Source organism: Palaemon carinicauda, chromosome 21 (genome assembly GCF_036898095.1).
Source record: "Palaemon carinicauda isolate YSFRI2023 chromosome 21, ASM3689809v2, whole genome shotgun sequence".
Lineage (NCBI taxonomy): Eukaryota > Metazoa > Arthropoda > Malacostraca > Decapoda > Palaemonidae > Palaemon > Palaemon carinicauda.
Window position 1 is genome coordinate 112,288,296 of NC_090745.1, and position 20,331 is coordinate 112,308,626.

Below are 20,331 nucleotides of genomic sequence, written 5' to 3' on the forward strand. Positions count from 1 at the left end.
GATGGAGGATCATCCAGATGGGCAGCTTCATCCTCAGAAACCTCATCGCCTGAGAGTTGAGTAGCGAGAGGTAAAGGCAGAGTGGCAGGCTGAATGGCTGAATCCTGCAGAACGGGTTGTAAGGCATGAGGCTCATGCTGCATGGCATGCGGCTCAAGCTGCATGGGATGAGGCTCATGCTGCATAGAATGCGGCTGCTGCATGGTATGAGGCTCGTGCTGCATGGGTTGAGGAGGATGCCTCATAGCATGAGGCTCCTGCCTCAAGGGTTGAGGAGGTTGCTGCATAGCATGAGGCTCCTGCCTCAAGGGTGGAGGAGGTTGCCGCATAGCCTGAGGCTCCTGCCTCAGGGGTTGAGGAGGTTGTCGCATAGCATGAGGCTCCTGCCTCATGGGTTGAGGAGGTTGCCGCATAGTGCTGGAACCTGGCAACTCCCGATGCGGCTGCATCTGACAGGGAGGACTGCGTAAAGGTGGAGGAGCGCTCGCAGGAGGAGGGGTGCTAACCTTCTCTGCCTGATACTCCTGCATCAAAGCCGCAAGCTGAGACTGCATAGTCTGCAGCATTGACCACTTGGGGTCCACAGTGGTTGGAGCAGAGGCCTGTTGAGGCACCACTCTACCTCTCTTGGGAGGTGTGCAGTCATCAGATGACTGCGGCGAGTCCGAACTGGCCCAGTGGCTACACCTGGGCCGTTTGACTAGCTCGGAAGGGACCTTAAGTTTGAGAGGTCGTGAGACCTGGGTCCACCGTTTCCTCCTGGAAACCTCTTCCGCAGACGAGGAATTTAAGGGCTCATTCGTCTGGGAGTGGAAGTGACGATCTCTATCAGATACGCCCGCAACCACTGAGGATACAACTGTGCGCCGATCAAGGCCTGCCGAACCCTTTTGTCCTTCGACGTTGCTTCTCCCCTGGGCTTGGGAGCTTGCAAGAGGTCCCGGACTGGGAGGACGACTGGCACGCACAGAAGTATCCTCATGCGCAACACTGACACTGACACTATGCACAGCACTGGCACTAACACTTCCCACTGCACTCTTCACTTTAAGCTCCTTGACATCTGCCAAGAGAAGATTGTGGTCACTAACTAACGACTCCACCTTATCACCAAGAGCCTGAATGGCACGCAACATATCCGTCATATCAGGCTGAGCACTCGTAGCAGGTTCGGGGGTCACCACCACAGGGGAAGGAAAAGGTTGAGGGACATGGGGAGAGGAATAAACCAAAGAGCGAGAAGAACTCCTCCTAACTCTCTCCTTCTCTAACCTAGTTGTATATTTGAGGAATTCATTAAATTCAAATTCCGAAAGCCCCGCACATTCCCCACATCGATCTTCCAATTGACAGGATTTTCCCCTACAATCGGAACAAAGGGTGTGAGGATCAACAGAGGCCTTCGGAAGACGCCTATTACAAGTCCTAACACTACATCGCCTATATTTAGGAGCTTGAGAGTGGTCGGACATCTTGAATTTAGGGAACAGTCAAGGGGGAATTCCAAAGTAAAGCAAAGATCGTTAACCAAAAAGTCAAATTAAATCCAAAAGCTATCTAAGCTAAGGGAAAAGCTTCCTGTACAGCGAAGGCTAAATTTTAGAGCAAATACTTCACCAAAACCGTGAACAAAAGACTCCAAAATCAACAGCGTATCCATGTAGGTCTTGCCGGCGGCACGACAGAGGAAAAATTGAGGTCTTGTTGACAAGAAGTACTGGAGTACCTGACCACAGATGGCGCTGGTGAGTACACCCCCACCTGTATAAGCGATCGCTGGCGTATCCCGACCGTAGATTTCTGTCGGGCAACGGAGTTGACAGCTACATGATCATCGGGTAAGATTAATATTGAAAATTAATATTTATGGAGCACATTCCTGTTTTGAAATTAATCTATTAATTTATACTTTGTGTGACAAGAATCTAATGAAAATATCTTTGAAATGGTGGATCACTTTAAAAATATTTCAGAATATATATAAATATAATTTGAACTACTGTACACCTTTAGCTACCTTTCCATTTTCTAATTACATTAAGAGCAAATCATATACAGTCCAATATATATTTCAAATAATTTTGTAATGATTAAACATAAATCAAATGCACTGCAAGTGGTGTAAAATTGAATTAAAGAAATTACCAACAATGCTTTAAAAAGGCAACTAAGTACAGGTTTTTCATGCGTAGAGATGAAAGTTTCACTTTATAAATAGAATTAACTCAGTTATTACACATTCACATCCTATGTAACACTTTGAAATTAAAATACTTTATTTCATCTTTGGTTAATATCAGTACAGTAGTTGGGTGTACTTTAAAATTTCAAATTAAGCTTATGAACACAATATTACTTATCTAATTACTGAACAACACATGATCACACTATTATACAATGACTTCTTCTTTGATGTACACATCAACATTTTCAGCTTTTACTTCTTCCTGAAATAGTTCTTCCAGAAATAAGTCTGATTCCAAGGGCTCTGTTTTAAAAGTTTCAACTTTGATATTATTAACAGGAATGTCTGTTTCAAAGGCACTTTTTCTTTCTGGTTCAGTTTCCTCAACCAACACTCTTTCACCTGAAGGACTTGCTGAATCACAGTCTGAAAATCCTTTAGTCAGACCAGCTGCTTTTGAAGTAGTTCCATCTAAAATTGTTTCTGCAGGCTCATTTTCCTCTGATCTTTCTTCTGTAGTATAAATACCATCTGAAAGGCTTTCTGCTCCAACAAGAGAAGTAGCAGCATTTTCAGCGAGCATGGCTAATGGAACATTTCCAATCTGCTCTTTATCATCTATTGTATCATCAATATCCTTCTCATCTACAAATGAACCATCTGAAGATTCATCGGACAACATTGTTTCCACAGTAAAAATAAACTCAGAAAGGTTGTTGGTGGGTATTTTTCCTCCTACACGAGAATTATTAGCATTTTCAGACTGCTCTGAATCCTCAGAAGCATTGGTTGGTGGAATACTGTCAACCAGCCGATTTTCATCCATGAAAGGATTAACGGGATCCTTTTCTGCTGGTTGAGTTTTCTGTGAGAGCAAATTGACCCCATTTTCCTTCTGGGAATACGTTGCAGCAGATACACCTTCTGCTGAGCGTGAAATTGGAGGCACAGAAGGAAATATCTCTCCTGCTTGACGATTCATTAGAACAGTGTGAATAGCCATGTGTCGATTTAACTGGGCCTGTCGAGCAAATACTTTACCACAAACATTACATTTGATAGTTTCTGTGTGAATAACCATGTGTTGTACCAAATTAAACTTGTGGTAATAAGATTTACCACAGATATCACAAGAGAAATCTTTTTTACCAGCATGTACAACTTTATGGAGTATCAAGTTGGACTTTTTATTAAAGGTTTTGCCACACAAATCACATTTATGTTTAGGAGAATCTTTAGTACCTTTATGTACAGCCATGTGTTCAGTCAAAGGAACACTGCTGGAAAAATTCTCATCACATACAGTGCATTTGAACTCCCCTGTGTGTAAAGCCACATGATCATCCAAGTATACTTTTGAAGAAAAGATTTTCCCACAAAACTCGCACACAAACTTCTTTTTATTGGTATGAACAGCCCGATGAAGATTTAAATTTGATTTCTGGAAGAATTTCTTACCACATATATCACATTTAATATTTTTCTCATTTGTATGAATGATTTTGTGTTTATTCAGAGACACTTTGAAAGAAAAACCCTTTCCACATATATCACATTTAAACTTCTTCTCACCAGTATGAACAACCATGTGTCCTGTTACATATGACTTATTGAAAAAGACTTTTCCACATATAGGACATGTGAAGTCCTTCTCATCTATGTGAACGCCCATATGCCTTGTTAAACAAGATTTCCAGTAAAACTCTTTGTTACACAAATCACATTTGTAATTTTTCTCAGCAGTATGGATACGCCTGTGATTTATCAAATTGTATTCTCTTGAAAACTCCTTCCCACAAACTCCACAAGGGAAGTTTTTCTTCCCTGAATGTATCGTCTCATGCCGTAACAAATTTGCTTTTGAATGAAACCTTTTACCACACACATCACATCCGTACTTTCTATTTGAATCAAAAGCTACACTTTCATTCACTTGAACTGCATTCCCTTGTAACACAGAAATATTTGTATCCATACTTAATGATTCACTTACTGTACTTGGTAGTGAGGATATGGCACCACTGTTAGCTTTAGTATTAGTTCCACATAATGCTGGAAGATTAACAAGACTGTGTACTGACGAACTTTGTTTACCTGTATCTTTAGATATGTCACTTATAACTGCTGGGTCACCAGGGATATCAACAATATCCTTTTGATTTTCTTCTGCACTTTTGGAGCTAATCGGCAAATCTGCTTGAACGTTCTTTGGCTCTTCAGAGTCCTTAGGGGTAGTCTGAATTTTGTCACATACTGAACTAATACTGCACTGGTTTGAATCAGCTAAGTTTCCTGAAGTATCATCACAGCTCTGACTGGGTAAAGTTTTTTCCTCAGCCCCCAATTCAGTACTCACAGCATCTTGATGAAAATTTATTAAATCAGACTGCAGGAATGGTTCCTTTCTACACAAAGGAATCTTCAGATGTTCTTGTGTGTGAAGGAGTCTGTGTTTCCTCAAGGATACTTTGAATGAGAAACCTTTCCCACAAATCTCACATTTAAACTTTTTTTCTCCAGTATGAACAGCCATGTGTCCTGCCACATAAGACTTATTGACAAAGACCTTCCCACATATCGGACAAGTAAAATCTTTATCGTCTATATGAACATCCATATGTCTTCTCAGACAAGACTTCCAGTAAAATCCTTTCCCACACAAATCGCATTTAAAATTCTTCTCTTCTGTGTGAATTCGTTTGTGCGTCAACATACTGTGTTCTCTTGAGAATTCTTTGCCACAAACAGGGCAAGGGAAGTTTTTCTTTCCAGAATGTAATACCTCATGTTGCATTAACATTTCTTCAGAATGATATTTCTTTCCACAAAGAGAACAAACAAACTTCCTACCAGAACTTGACGGTAACTTTTCTGAAATACTGTTTGAAATGGCAGAGATTACCTTATCTGCAATCTCACCTTCAGTTACTGACCCACAGGAATTACTTGTACTGTTTACAGGTGGGTTAATTGTAGTAGTTATTACTGGGTAACTACTGGGACTCTGTGATGTCACGTTTGCAATATTTGATAACTGAAAAAGCTTAGGTGGCATCAAATTTTCATTGTCTAAAGCATGAGAAATCTCACCTAATTGTAAAGGACTATCATAAATGGCATTGTTACGAAAATAATTTTCATCTTTTTTCTCCCTATTTTTTTCTGAATAAATATCAGCTTCATTTTTTCTGTTACTAGTAATGTTATTGATACTGCACTGGGCTTCAACATTTTGTAGTTTATTGATACACTGATTTACCTGGATAAAATTTTGAACACTTTGGTTTACATTTGCACTCACAAATGGTTCCTTTGTATATCTGGAATTTGTACTATTCACGATATCTGTTGACAAAAGCATTGGATGTGATGGGGAAGATTCAATTTCTTGACCTGTTGAGGTTAGTGAATTTATCTGATTATTCTCTCCTGAGTCTCCAACCTCATTGTCATCCAACCGTCTCAAACTAATCTCACTGTTCAACATAATTGTATTTCCGGGATAAGAAAAGAGCCTATCAAAATTGTCATTTGATGCAACGTTACCATAACCTGTGGGTAAAGCTCCGGAGTAATTTACTTCCCCGCCACTTGTTAGACCATATAAACTCAGAGGTGAGAGATGCAACATATTACCATCAGAAGTGTTGCTTTTGTTATTGCTTAAGAGATTGAGACCAAGCAAGTTAGCTCTCATTGCCAATACAGCCATTTCACTATTGAAGTTAGTCATTTTATCCACAAATGCTTCATTAGTGACTGTATCCTGGATGCTACTGGCATCTCTATTTGAATATGACTTGTCTCTCTCACATTCAGTACCTTTATCACTCTCTTTTTCCATCGTACCTTCCATATTGAAAACTTCAGTGTTTTCCCCCATTCCTAACTAAGCCAATTCTACCTAATGACAAGGCGAATGGGAGATTCATTTTTTATGGTGCTACCAAAACAGTAATATAACTTACCTAAAAATGTCTCTACACCAGTGATAGAGTTTTGACTTTCATCCCATGCCAATAACTTTACCATACTAATACATAGTTAATTGCAGTTCTCTAAGTTAAAAGTGATAAATTTAATTTTTGTGAAATGAAAATTTGCTATGATACAATGTTTAATTAGATAAAATAAAGTTTAGAACTGTTATTTGAGTACTGAAACACAAATATGAAAACTTACTCCTTTTCAATTAAATGCTGAACACAACAGAAATCCTGAAAAAGAAGAGACTTGATAAAACAATGTTGTAAAAGAAATCTTACAGCACTTTAAAACTACAGTACAATAATATACTCATTAAACTGTATTAGTCTCAGAAAACTACTCACAAAACACTAATAGCAAACTGCCTTTTATTTTCATTACTGTAATTCAACATTCCATAAAATAAAAACAATATTTCCAAATATATTTCAATGAGGCTGAGGTATAAACTTCCATGTACTACCAGCTGGATTTACTAATTGTGTTTGGTATCTATCACTGAGCTCTGCAGGGGAGCCATTTATAGTATGCACTTAATGTGGAAAACTGTAAATGATACCAGTGGGTCATTGTAGCATCCCTTCAGTTCCAGCGAGTATGCCCTTAATGTGGAACACTGTAAATGATATCAGTGGTTCATTGCATTGCAAATGATACCAAAGGTTCATTCCAGCTAGTATGCCCTTAATATGGAACACTAAATGATACCAAAGGCTCATTGCAGTGTAAATGATATCGAGGTTCATTCCAGTGTCCCCTCAGTTCCAGCTAGTATGCCCCTAATATGGAACATTGTAAAGGATACCAGAGGCTTATTGCAGTGTAAATGATGCCAGGGGTTCATTCCAGTGTCCCTTCAGTTCCAACTAGTATGCCCTCAATGTGGAACACTGTAAATGATACCAGAGGCTCATTGCAGCATCCCTTCAGTTCCAGCTAGTATGTCTTAATGTGGAACACTGTAAATGCTACTAGAGGTTCTTTTCAACATCCCTTTGGTTCCAGCTAGTGTGCCCTTAATGTGGATTATTGTAAATACCAGAGGTTCATTTCAACATCCCTTTGGTTCCAGCTAGTATGCCCTCAATGTGGAACATTGTAAATGATACCAGAGGTTCATTTCAACATCCCTTTGGTTCCAGCTAGTATGCTCTTAATAATGAACAGTGTAAATAATACCAGAGGTTTACTGCAGCTCCCTTCGGTTCCAGCTACAGTATACAGTACTTCTTTACCCCTTATACTTCTCATCCTTTCCTTTGGGTGTTGTGATACTTAGCTGTCTAAACTGCTTCAATTTTGTCTTGACCTAATTTTCTCTCATAGAGAACAAGTGCAAAGGAAAAGCCCTCTCACGCGTGTGCCACAACATATGTTGTGTAAAAAGTGCACTGAAGAGAGTATGATAAGGAATCTTCAATTGGTGCCTTAGTTTCTGAATGATGAAACCTCATACAATTTAAGAACTACTACCACACTATATGGTAATAGGCTACCGAGTGTTAAATTACTTAATTAGTTTTACTGTATGAAACAGTAACAAGAATACTGTATGGAAAAATATTCTCCAATTGGAAAATTACGGTGTTTTACATTCAAGACGCTAATAGTTCCTCATCTCCCCTGTAGATGAGATGTGTATGAAAATTGGGTGGTAAAAAACTCAGCCAGTGAGGATGATATAAGAAAATAATGTCTCCAGGACCTAAGAGGTTTGCAGCAGCCATCACCCATTGGCTTCAGCACTGGACTCCCATCCAGTCATCACTCTAGTGTCCAGGCTACATTTAACTCATTGCCATCTTGTCTGTCTTGTGTGTTCTCCATGCTGATCCAGCATGTTTATCCTCTCTCTCTCAAATTTAAAGAACCTTTTACACCTCATGCAGACTTATGTATTGTATATTCTCTTTATATGGGCTGCTAATGCAAGAGCCTGTGTCCCAAAACAAGAGTGACGTGATTTAAACCTGTCCACCTGACAAATTTTAAAAGTAATTTGTACTTTTCCTAACTACTACTGTATACAAACCCGAGTTCTTTGCCATAGGAGTAGAATAACAGCGAAGGCATAACAGTACATCCACCCTAGCTGCAGCCAAAGTCAAAAGTGAATGTTTGCGTAGGAGCAAACCTGGTGTGCATTGGGAGCCAAAGCAAAGGGTACAAAACTGGTACACTATGCCTAGCTACAAGAACTCTAGGTACATACGTTAAAATTTGGGCGGGAGCTCTAGTGAATCCCTCATTTTTATTCAACTTATGCCTCTTATTAAAATTCTGTTGTACAATCCAAGTGACTCATCCTGAACTGTCTGTTATGTCCTTGATCTTGATGATGGCTATCACTACTAAGAGAGGAAATCTATCTTGACTGGAGAAATAGGGAGCTAAAGTCATGACATCAGTTACCATGGCAACGACCACGTTGGTTCAAGCGCAAACACTGTTCGGAAGTATCCTCGTGCAGAATGGCTGCTTTCAGCTTAAAGTAGTTGATTTACTACTTCTCTGATGACAAAAAATGCATAAAACGTGGTGAAAACCACTACAATTCAGATCACATACTATCCTTTTTCTATTCAAATGGGATAATGACTGGAAAGGTTAAATTAAAGGGTGGCTGTGTTAGAACACTGGCAAAGTTCTAGGTCTGTGAGTGCCTGAAGTAGTTGTTATGAACCAGCCAAGTGGTAATGCAATGTCGGACTTCAACTCCCTATTGGCAATAGGAAACCAAGTGAAAGACATAAAAATAAAGGTTGAAATATCCTTTACATAACAAAAGTTAAAACTTTTACCAGTATTACATAATTTAAAAAACTTTCAGAGGACAGGTTTACTGCCCAACTGTTCGGGCAGGTGCTCACTTGGCTGGCTGAAAATGGATGGAAGAAAGTCCTATCTGGCCAATTAATTCCAATCCCTTTTATAGCACCTTTAAAATGGGTACTTGAGGAATCCCAATGTTAACCATTTACCTATCTTCAAAATCAGATGGCCACATCTAGATGTGCCTAGCATCCTAGATGTTCCAAATTTCCTATCTTCAGTTTTTCAACACTACAACTCCCTCTGAGGAGTATGGTAGTATTCTTTAAAGAATAGCAAATCTCCCAAGCAAATGGCAATTACAAAGCACTGTGCATCTCTGTTTTATTTACATTCATGTAAATCGTGTCTGTATTTACATGCAAATAAATCTTAATCATGAAAGAATGGCTGAGGTGACAAGTCTCCATATTAGTCCAAGGACTTACCTCTCTGTTTTATTTACATTCATGTAAATCGTGTCTGTATTTACATGCAAATAAATCTTGATCATGAAAGAATGGCTGAGGTGACAGGTCTCCATATTAGTCCAAGGACTTACCCTTCCGTAGAATTTAATTTTGACTTTCGTTTCTTCTTTGTGCACCTCAACATATCCTAGAACTACATTATCCATGGAGATTCCAGTCTAATCCACAAAAACCTGTAAAAGTTGAATGTATGAATCTTATTTCTACATTAAATCTACCTCTCTTGAAAAAAAATTATCATCTCACAGATATCAATACCTCTTTATATATGATGGAGTGCAGTATTTACTAACTTACATAATATGCCTATATTTAATATTTACTGAAAATATGCCACGTCTTCAATGATATATGATTAAATTTTTATTAATCCATTTCCATTAAGATTCAGGTGGACATCATAAATGTACTTCATCAATTTTTAGGAGGCATCATACTGGTCTAACTTATACAGTATGTAGACTAGCCTACTGATCTAAGCCAAAAAAAGACTTAGGGAGAAACAATTCTAATCAAGGGCACTCCAAGTATTTGCAATCACTAAATCTAAGAATGATTATGGAACTCTCTTGCACTTTTACCAAAGTCCATTTTTTATAAGGGTGAGGGTAGGAGGGGCTAGGCCATTACTGTAAAGTGTACTTTGACATAAGAATTACATTTGGATTCACATCAAAATTCTACAGATTAACATGACTTTCGTAAGGAATTAGTGGTATTAAGATTAGTAACCACTAGAAGAACTCTAAAATTGCTTCCAACCAGAGTCCCAGAAAATCAAATGTATAGAGTTAGGGTCTGTTATCAATATAATAAAACTTTACCCTTTCACCATTCAGTGATAGTAAAAAATGTTCATGTCCTGGTAGTTTTATTTAAACCAATGAGAGGAGTGAGTCACCCAATAAGCAAGGTTACAGCATCATCAGTTTGACTAGGGGAGAACATGAGGTTTTGATGTTTACTAGTGATGGTTAAGGTTTGCCCTGCTATCAACAGTTGTAATTGCATTAAAAGTACTATGAACTTGACAAGCTAATAAAAAAAAATCCAACGGACAAGGTGTGAACTACCATCAAAATTGAAGGAATACCCTAGGGAGTATGTGATTGTATATGCATGCTGTGTGGTCATGAAGACTCGTATGCATATCATGATGTTGATACTGTACTTCACAATAAATGCAATCTTCTCATTTAATATGACCCAAGAATATGCTAATACTGTAGACCTATTCACTATGATTAATAAATGATACACTACTTTAATTTCTAGCAAAACAAGAATTTTGTAAAAGAAACGAATAAGTGATGACTATTTTGGGATTTTTCTCTGTATGACTAATGGGTTACTGTGCATGAGTTGTTTAAATTTGCTTTTTCCAGCTGTTCTGTCTTTTGTACAGTATGACGTAATCATTATCTGGCTTTTTAAGCCAATTAAGAGCCAAATATTTATGCATAAATTCCAAGATATTTTACATGTAACTTTTTTCACCTTTTACTTCAGTTCCAGCATGGCTACGTATTGTCACAAGAGGATGTCTCCCACAAGAGAGTTCAATCTTTTTGAAAATTTAAATTAATTCCACTTATTTCGGTCACTCATTAAGTTTAAAACACTCTTTGTTCAGTACATAGCTATTGTTGCTCATCTGAATGTAAATAATATACCTGAAATGACCCATATAATTGGGATAGGCAGCATATCTATGTACCACTTGCCAGAGTAGAGAAGCAATGTGATACTGTAATATGGGGTAGTTTGTAGCGCTACGGCCAAGCGTCCTAATTTGTTTATTATCGCTCCAACTGTTATCTTGAATAGAATAAAAACGTTTGGAAATTGTCTACGGATCTTAAATATGTTGTGTAAGGGGGGTCCGGGGGGGGCACAGCCCCCCTGGGTAAGGACACGGCTTTTAGCATAGGTTAGGTGGGTTTTTTAAGTTAGCTTCTCCCGTCGTACTCGTAGGTAAGGAAACTGTTGTGTAAGGTTGGAAGGGGGGGGGGGGCCCGGGGGGGGGGTGTCCGGGGGGGGGGGGGGGGGGGAAGCCCTCCTGGGTAAGGATACGGCTTTTAGCATAGGTTAGATGGGTTTTTTAAGTTAGCTTCTCCCGCCAAAATCGTTTTTAGAACGACGGCCACAGTTCAGAATATTCCCGTTTTCTACGGGATCTGGCCGTCACCCTACAAAGGCTCCGTAATATGAATTTGGAGCAAAGACCATTTGAGGGACATAACATACATCATAGGTAATTATGATACTTAAATAGTGACCAACGGGAATGACGTGCGCAACTCATCCATGTACCGCTTGTCAGAACAGAGGAGCGGAACAAAAACCATTCGATGGACGTTACATGAATCATAGGTAACAACGTTACTTTAATTCCACGCCACTTATATGAACCACATATTTTTCCAGCTAGTTATCTTGTGTTTATTATACATTTTGGACCATTAGAATTACGGCAAATTATTTTTGGGTTTTCCCCACCCCAAAATCCCAGTTTCCAAATGGGATCCCCTGTAATTGTTATTATACTGTATATGGGAACTCATGGATGGGTGGTTTACCCCAATATTCATGATCAGAAATAGATTAAGCACAAAATAATGTGTAGGAAAAATATATGGATCATGTAGTTGGCTATAAATTAAAGTATCACATATTTACTCTCATTACCGTAGTTAATCTATGTATGATGGGCATGCTTCACAAATCCCTTATTATCTACCCTATCGCTAAGAATACGGCAGTCTAATGCGGGTAACGTCTTCTCCCGTTAGGTAAGTAGGTAAGGACACAGCTTATAGGTTAGATTAGATTAGGTGATGTTCTATGTATGTCCGTCGTTATACAAAGGCTCCAATCAAGTTAGTGAGTCTTGACTAGGCTAATTACACCCTCAATTAATATGTAATGGCCTCGTCAAAGTAAATATGGAAATAAAGTGTTGTAAATTGATCTAATCTATACACGGTAAGCAAAAATTAACCTACTTGCGGACAGCCTAACTTAGGTTAGGATCGTTCAAATCCTTGAAGATGTTCCAAGCTTCGTGGTCATAAATAGTAAACATCAGCAAAAATAATTATGATCCAAAATATATGACACAGAAACAACTGTACAATTAAACTAACTGTACGAAGATTCAATGTTAAAACAGACCAATATTGTTTATATTGTGACACCAATATCTGGATGTGTTACGGTTCTCGGAGACCAGCCGATACAGCGAATTCTTTTTGGTTAGATGCGTTTATTATAGTTCGTGTGAAGATTTTCTTTCTTTTTTTTTTTATTTGCTTTTAAAAAATGAAATAATTTATTATAATTGAAGATTATTTTTTAAAAAATATATAATTATATATAGTTAAAATGAAATAAAGTTTGCAAATTATTAGGTACTTAGGGCTAAGAAATCTTTTTTTATTGTAGTGAACAGTTTTATGTTTACAATTTGTTTATGGTTCATTACCTCTGGTCCTTTATACCTTTGTTTACAAACTTAAATTCAGTTTTCATTCTTTTCATTTTACAGGTTTCAACCGTATATTATTATTATTATTATTATTATTATTATTATTATTATTATTAGTGTTATTATTATTATTATTATTATTATCTAAGCTACAACCATGGTTGGAAAAGCAAGAGGCTATAAGCCCAAGTGAGGAAAGGAAATAAGGAAATAAATAAACGATATAAGAAGCAAATGAACATGAACAACATTAAAACAGATATTTCATGTATGAATTATAAAAAGACTTATATAAGCCTGTTCAACATAAAAACATAAGGAAATAAATACTATATAAGGAATATATCTTGGATCGGGATTTGTCCCGCATGTCAAAAAAAAAAAAAAGAAAAAAAAAAAAAAAAAAAAAACTAATGAGAAAGGAAAAGTTTTTTATTTTTTTTTTTTAAATTTTTCATGTACAGTAGGATCTACAGTTCTTCTTTGTCTACATCTCTTCTCACTTTTATGTGGGGTCGATGTTTCTGGTCAGCTTTCTCCATCTACCTCTTCCTCGTTGACAGTAGGATCTACAGTATATTATGTATTTTAGTTCATCATTTTAAATTTCTGACTGAGACTTTAGATCTTGTGATAGTTGTAGTTCTTCATCAAAATTCTTGAAGCTTTTAATATTATTGCATACATAACTCAAATATCGTAATTGCCATAATAGTGAGAATTTCATATAGTATTTAAACGCAATTGTGATTAGTAAGGGGATAAGAACAGTATTTAACAGCACCCATATTTATTAAGAGCAATGCAAATATTTGTTGAAAATTGAACAAATTACCGGTGAAAGTAAACATTGTTAGTAATAATACATCAGACGTATTTATTATTATTATTATTATTATTATTATTATTATTATTATTATTATTATTATTACTAGCTGAGCTACAACCCTAGTTGGAAAAGCAGGATGCTATAAGCCTAAGGGCTCCAAAAGGGAAAATAGCTCAGTGAGGAAAGGAAATAAGAAAATAGATAAATTACAAGTAATGAAAATTTAAAATAAAATATCGTAATAAGAGTAGCAATATTAAAATACATCTTTCCTATATAAACTATAAGACTTGGGAAAACAAGGAAACGAAGAGAAATACGATAGAATAGTGAGCATGAGTGTACCCTCAAGCTAGAGAACTCTAAACCCAAGATAATGGAAGACCATGGTATAGAGGCTATAGCACTACTCAAGACTAGAGAACAATGGTTTGATTTTGGAGTGTCCTAGAAAAGCTGTCTACCAAAGCTTAAGGGTCTCTTCTTCTACCCTTACCCAGAGGAAAGTAACCACTCAATAATTACAGTGCAGTAGTTAACACCTTGAACGAAGAAGAATTGTTTGATAACCTTAGAGTTGTCATGTGTATGCAGACAGAGGAGAATGTGGAAAGAATAGACCAGACTATTTGTTGTATGTGTAGGCAAAAGAAAAAAAAAATGAGTCGGAATCAGATAAAGGGATCCAATGTAGTGCTGTATGGCCAGTCAAAGGAGTCAATAACTCTCCAGCGGTAGTATCCCTGGTGCCCTGGCAACCTGAGATAATTACTGTTTTTCATCTTGTTTTAGGTTGAATTTTCCTCTTCATAGAATATAATCCGTATCTTCGAAGTAAAGGAAATATTAGAAGCAAATTAAACCCCTTTAGTGTTATATTCTTAGGTTCTCTGGCTATAATTTGTATCCTATTAATATTTACGTTACGTTTACCGACTTCCTTAGTTTACTTGTGATTTATTTGTGATTTTATTATTTGATGTTTATTTTTCTATGTTAAGGCATTCTCCTGTGTGAACTTATTCATCTCGATGACAATGATACTATAATGATAATAATGAAAAAATATAATACTGCTTAATGATAATGCTAACAATGGTATTATTATTATTATTATTATTATTAGTAGTAGTAGTAGTAGTAGAAGAAGTAGTAGTAGTAGTAGTAGTAGTAATTAATCTATATCCAGGTGAACGGGTTCTGAACATTGAATTGTATTAAATCGAGACTGAATAAATATAAATGTTCTGTAAAATGCATCCAACCCCCCCCCCCTCTCTCTCTCTCTCTCTCTCTCTCTCTCTCTCTCTCTCTCTCTCTCTCTCTCTCTCTCTCTCTCTCTCTCTCTCTCGCGTGAATTAAGTTCTCTCAGTTACGAAATTATCTCCCAAAGCTATTATTTTCTAGTGCCCTAGTTAAAGAGACTTATTATTCCTCATTGCTTAAAAGGCGCTCTCTCTCTCTCTCTCTCTCTCTCTCTCTCTCTCTCTCTCTCTCTCTCTCTCTCTCTCTCTCTCTCTCTCTCTCGTGAATTATTCATAGATTATCTCTCAATTACAAAATTATATCCTAAAAAACGATTTTTCCAGTGCCTTAATTCTAATGACTTACTATTTCACATTGCTTAAAAAACGCTCTCTTCTCTCTCTCTCTCTCTCTCTCTCTCTCTCTCTCTCTCTCTCTCTCTCTCTCTCTCTCTCTCTCTCTCTCTCTCATCGTGAATTATTCATAGATTATCTCTGTTACAAAATTATATCCTAAAAAACGATTTTTTCCAGTGCCTTAATTTCAATGACTTACTATTTCACATTGCTTAAAAAACGCTCTCTCTCTCTCTCTCTCTCTCTCTCTCTCTCTCTCCCTCTCTCTCTCTCTCTCTCTCTCTCTCTCTCTCTCTCCTCTCTCTCTCTCTCTCTCTCGTGAGTTATTTAGAAATTATCTCTCTCCTGAATAATTTTTAAACTTTCTCTCCTGAATTATTTGTAAATTCTCTCAATTACAAAATTATCTCCCCAAAACATTTTTTTTTTACATTGCCTTAGTTATAATGACTTACTATTCCCCATTGCTTAGAAAACCTCATATTTTTTGTCTTGAAGTATATTTCTATACCTGATGTACACATTTCATATGGCCTAACCTACTGTAGAATATCTATTTAAAAAGGTTAAATTTTGGATAGTTGGTCACCATTTCATCATTTATCCCAAATTTGTATATTTTCATTAAACTTCGATATTTTCTGGGTGCATTTAAGTTTTATCATATATTAACGGTTTATAAAGTTTTTTGTTTTCTCAAAACTTCAATGGTATAATTATTTTTTTTTATTTCTTAATATGTATTTTCTTGAAATTTATTTTTTTTCCAAAAAAATGTAAATATTTTTTCTAAATGTTGATATTCAAGTTGTATTTACATTGTTTATATATTCTAAATTTGTATATTTTCTTGAAATTTTAATACTGTATCAAAATTTTAATATTAACGATGTTTACATACTCTGAAAATTGTATTTACTCATAAATGTGAATCTGGCGTTAATTTACGAAACAGTTTTCCTCCAAATTAACCGGTTAGTATTTTATTCTAGAAACATACCCGAATAAACAACTTAGAATTACATCAGTCATACCTTTGTTACCGGCAGATCTTTGCCGGAAGAGTAGATTCCAAAGTAACGAGGTTCAACGTAAACTCATTATCTCTTTATGACATAAAACCTGGAGGTAAATGTCTAGATTAAAATTTCCAGTTATCATTGTCAATAAAACGCACATTGAAAGGCCAAAGAGACCGACATTAATCAAAGATGGAAGCCCTGGATCACTGACTTCAGTCACACGTCTGTCAAAATGGCGTTTAAATCCATATTGCATTATAAATTTACGGTGTTTCATTTACTCTAAAATCATCTAGTTCCCACAAAGACTGAAGTCCGAACACCCACGCATGCGTTTCAAAACCAAGTTCGACCGTTTCTTGGCTTGTTCTTATGCCGCCTAGCCAATGGCAATCCCAAAATGAGATGGAATAGTTAATCTCTGAATTCATATTGGGCGACATTGATTCCTCGGAAACCAATAAACAGTTGACAATAGATGAGATTTTCGTTGGCATCGTCATCCAAAGATATAAAGCTGCCAGCGTCCCGGGATGGTAAGTACTTGAGTTTGCTGCAGCCAACAAGCTAGATCACAAGTTCTTGGTTGAAACTTCTTTTTATCTGACTTAAGATTTTAGTAAGCATTTTTCAAAAATTGTTATTTGATATGAGTAGAAGTGCATGAGTTTATATGTCTTTGTATGTATATGTCGATTTTTTTTTATCCGTCTTTGATAGATGCATGATTTCAAAAAGCCCCTTGATTTATCTGTACTCTCTGTACTCTGTAGGCCTACTCTACTGAAACTCGAAGTTAGTTTTTTTCAGAGATCTAAGAAGGCTGTCTTGGTACTTTTGAATCTAAGAATGATCAGTTTTCCCTTGATTCACAATATCAATCCTCGTTGCTTCGATTTTTTTTGTGTCGCCCGTCTTTGATAGATACATGATTTAAGAAAAGCCCTTGATTTCTCTGTACTCTGTACTCTATTGAAACTCAAAGTTAATTTTTTCAGAGATTTAAGAATGATGTCCTGGTACTTTTGAATCTAAGAATGACCAGTTTTCCCTTGATTCACGTTATCAATCCTCGTTGCTTTCAAGAATTACACTGTAATTACTACACGAGTCTCGAAACAATTCGAGATCGGATTTGTGAATTTTTTTTTCCATTTTCTACTTTTTATATGATTTTTTTTTTTTTTTTACTGCTATGAAACCTTCATTGACTTCAGAGATTTCGTTGGTCGATAATTACTCTTAAGAGATTCAATTACCTGGTAATGAAATTAGACAATTTACCACTCACACATGTATATAATAATACACGCCTCTCTCTCTCTCTCTCTCTCTCTCTCTCTCTCTCTCTCTCTCTCTCTCTCTCTCTCTCTCTCTCTCTCTCTCTCTCTATATATATATATATATATATATATATATATATATATATATATATATATATATATATATATATATATATATATATATATATATATATATACATACACATACACACACACCTATGGTATTAACTGCATCTTTGTACCTCGTAAAAATTGTATTGCATTCGAAAAAAGTTTCATCTAAATTTTCTAATCACGCGGAAATTGCTCAAAAAAAAAAATAGTAAAGAAGTCGCAAGCGCATAATTTATCTTCCGGTAATTATTATATTTTTTATAAAGAATTTTAGTTGATATTTCACGAGTAATTAAAATTGAAAATATCGAATCTATTTAAGAGAGCCACAATTTAATGCGTTTGTTTTGTGGCTAGACTCTAGTGTAATTTACAGCGATGTAAACTGCCTTACGTACATTTAATCAAGGTCTATATTAAATCGCAAATTATAAAGTTACTTAGATTTTAACAAGAACTTAAACTAACCTATCGTTTATTTATCCGCTGGCTCTAACTTCCCCCAATATATGTCCCACGCAGGAGGTCCAAAGATGCAGTCGAGGCGTCGCAAGCAAACCAGAACCAGCTTGCAAGAGAGGATCGAAATCGTTTGGCTGTGGCTAGGTGGCGCAACCATCCGGGATATATCAGAATTAACTGGAACGAGTACGGGAACCGTGTACCGATGGATTCATCGCTGGGTCGAATGCGGACACATACAGCAAAAGACGAATAAAATCCTTTGCCTACAAAACGCACGAAACGCGCAAATCCCGTCTTCTCTCGACTACATAGCGTCGAACCAAACGGTTTACCATCCTCAGCCTACGCCGAGCCAGCACTTAGATCATGGCTACCAACAGGCCTTGCACCCTCCGGGGGGTTATATATATCCTTTCCTCGCTCAGATATACGAGAATCCTGATTATAAAGTTGTGTGATAATGCCCCCACCCCCAAGGGTCTGTCGGTTCATTTAAGAATAAGCACAAATGTTTTGCCCTCAGCCCCCTTATATATTTGCTCCTTTCTTTAAGTTTAAGCTACGTAATGTCATTGGGATTTGAATATTAAATCTGTCAAAAACTTTCCTAAACTCTTAATAGAAATATTTGCTAGGGACTTCTTGAGTTTATCTTTATATTAAATTTCAACAAAATTACAAATACATTACTCATTACTGTCTACCAAGATATTATATAGGTTATTTAACCGCTGCTGATTTGTTTATGATTATCAATAAAAGTTGGTATCACAGAAACATGGTTTATCTTCGAAGACTGCTCCAATAATTTTTTATGAAAGCTTATATATATATATATATATATATATATATATATATATATATATATATATATATATATATATATATATATATATATATATATATATATGGTTATTCTTTGAACTGTTATAGGCATTCTAGTATGACAACTGTTGTTAAAACATGGTTGATAATAATAACAGTATTTGTTAATTCCGTTGCATTTATGGATGGAGTGTAATTTTTAATCAAAACCATTTTGATAAAAAATTATCTCAAATGCTGGAGAGAGAGAGAGAGAGAGAGAGAGAGAGAGAGAGAGAGAGAGAGAGAGAGAGAGAGAGAGAGAGAGAGAGATGCAAATTTGTTAAAATTACAAATATGAGGACAATTTCAAAAACTTTTCGAGTATTTGTGTGACACCAAATCATGATAGTTGGACGTTATGGCTGTAATTTTAGGGAAGCCACAAAGCAGATACCTCCATCAACGTTAAAAAAACTCGAAAGAGAAAAAAAATCCCAGATCTGCATCTATATCCATCACAAAATCTTAAAAAAAAAAAAAAAATTATAAGATATCATCATCCCCTCCTCTTACGCCTATTGACGCTGAAGAGCCTCTGTTAGATTTCGCCAGTCGTCTCTATCTCGAGCTTTTAATTCAACACGTGTCCATTCATCTCTTACTTCACGCTTCATAGTCCTCAGTCATGTAAACCTGGGTCTTCCAACTCTTCTAGTGCCTTGTGGAACCCAGTTGAATGTTTGGTGAACTAACCTCTCTTGGGGATATAAATCAGCAATATTTTTTTGTGATTGGCCGTAGATTGAAGGGTGAATGGACAAGAAACTCAGCGATAAATTCTTATCCTACATCAAAATACAAAAATGGGCTATCGAAAGAAAAGTTTTTAAACAGTATCAAAACTACACATAGTGCAATATTAGATATATCTGTATTGAAAGAAAAACCCCAACAGCCAAAATTTTAAGTTGAATAACCATACCTATTAGAAAAATGTATGTCAACAACCTATGATTCAATCCTCTCTCTCTCTCTCTCTCTCTCTCTCTCTCTCTCTCTCTCTCTCTCTCTCTCTCTCTCTCTCTCTCTCTCTCTCTCTCTCTCTGAGGGCACATTTAAATTTTCAAGGTAAAAATGAATATCATGGAAACTCACAGAAGTGAAGGATTCAAGTGTTGAGTGCTATGAAAGAAAAACCCACTTAAAAAGAGAAAAAAAATAATCACTTAACACAAATACTTGAAGTGAT

At 36.4% G+C, this 20,331-nt stretch overlaps 1 protein-coding gene and 1 long non-coding RNA gene across 2 annotated transcripts in view; one reads left to right on the plus strand and one right to left on the minus strand.

Moving 5' to 3' along the window:
- Positions 1 to 20,331, plus strand: part of LOC137614746 (uncharacterized) — a 41,743-nt gene that overhangs the window by 16,295 nt on the left and 5,117 nt on the right. The gene's annotated exons all lie outside the window — the stretch shown is intronic.
- Positions 1,860 to 12,708, minus strand: LOC137615414 (zinc finger protein 160-like). Its single transcript, XM_068345283.1, is given in 4 exon segments — positions 1,860 to 6,065; positions 6,067 to 6,402; positions 9,546 to 9,647; positions 12,649 to 12,708. Coding segments are annotated over 2 exon segments (3,726 nt in total). The 5' UTR covers positions 6,118 to 6,402; positions 9,546 to 9,647; positions 12,649 to 12,708; the 3' UTR covers positions 1,860 to 2,390.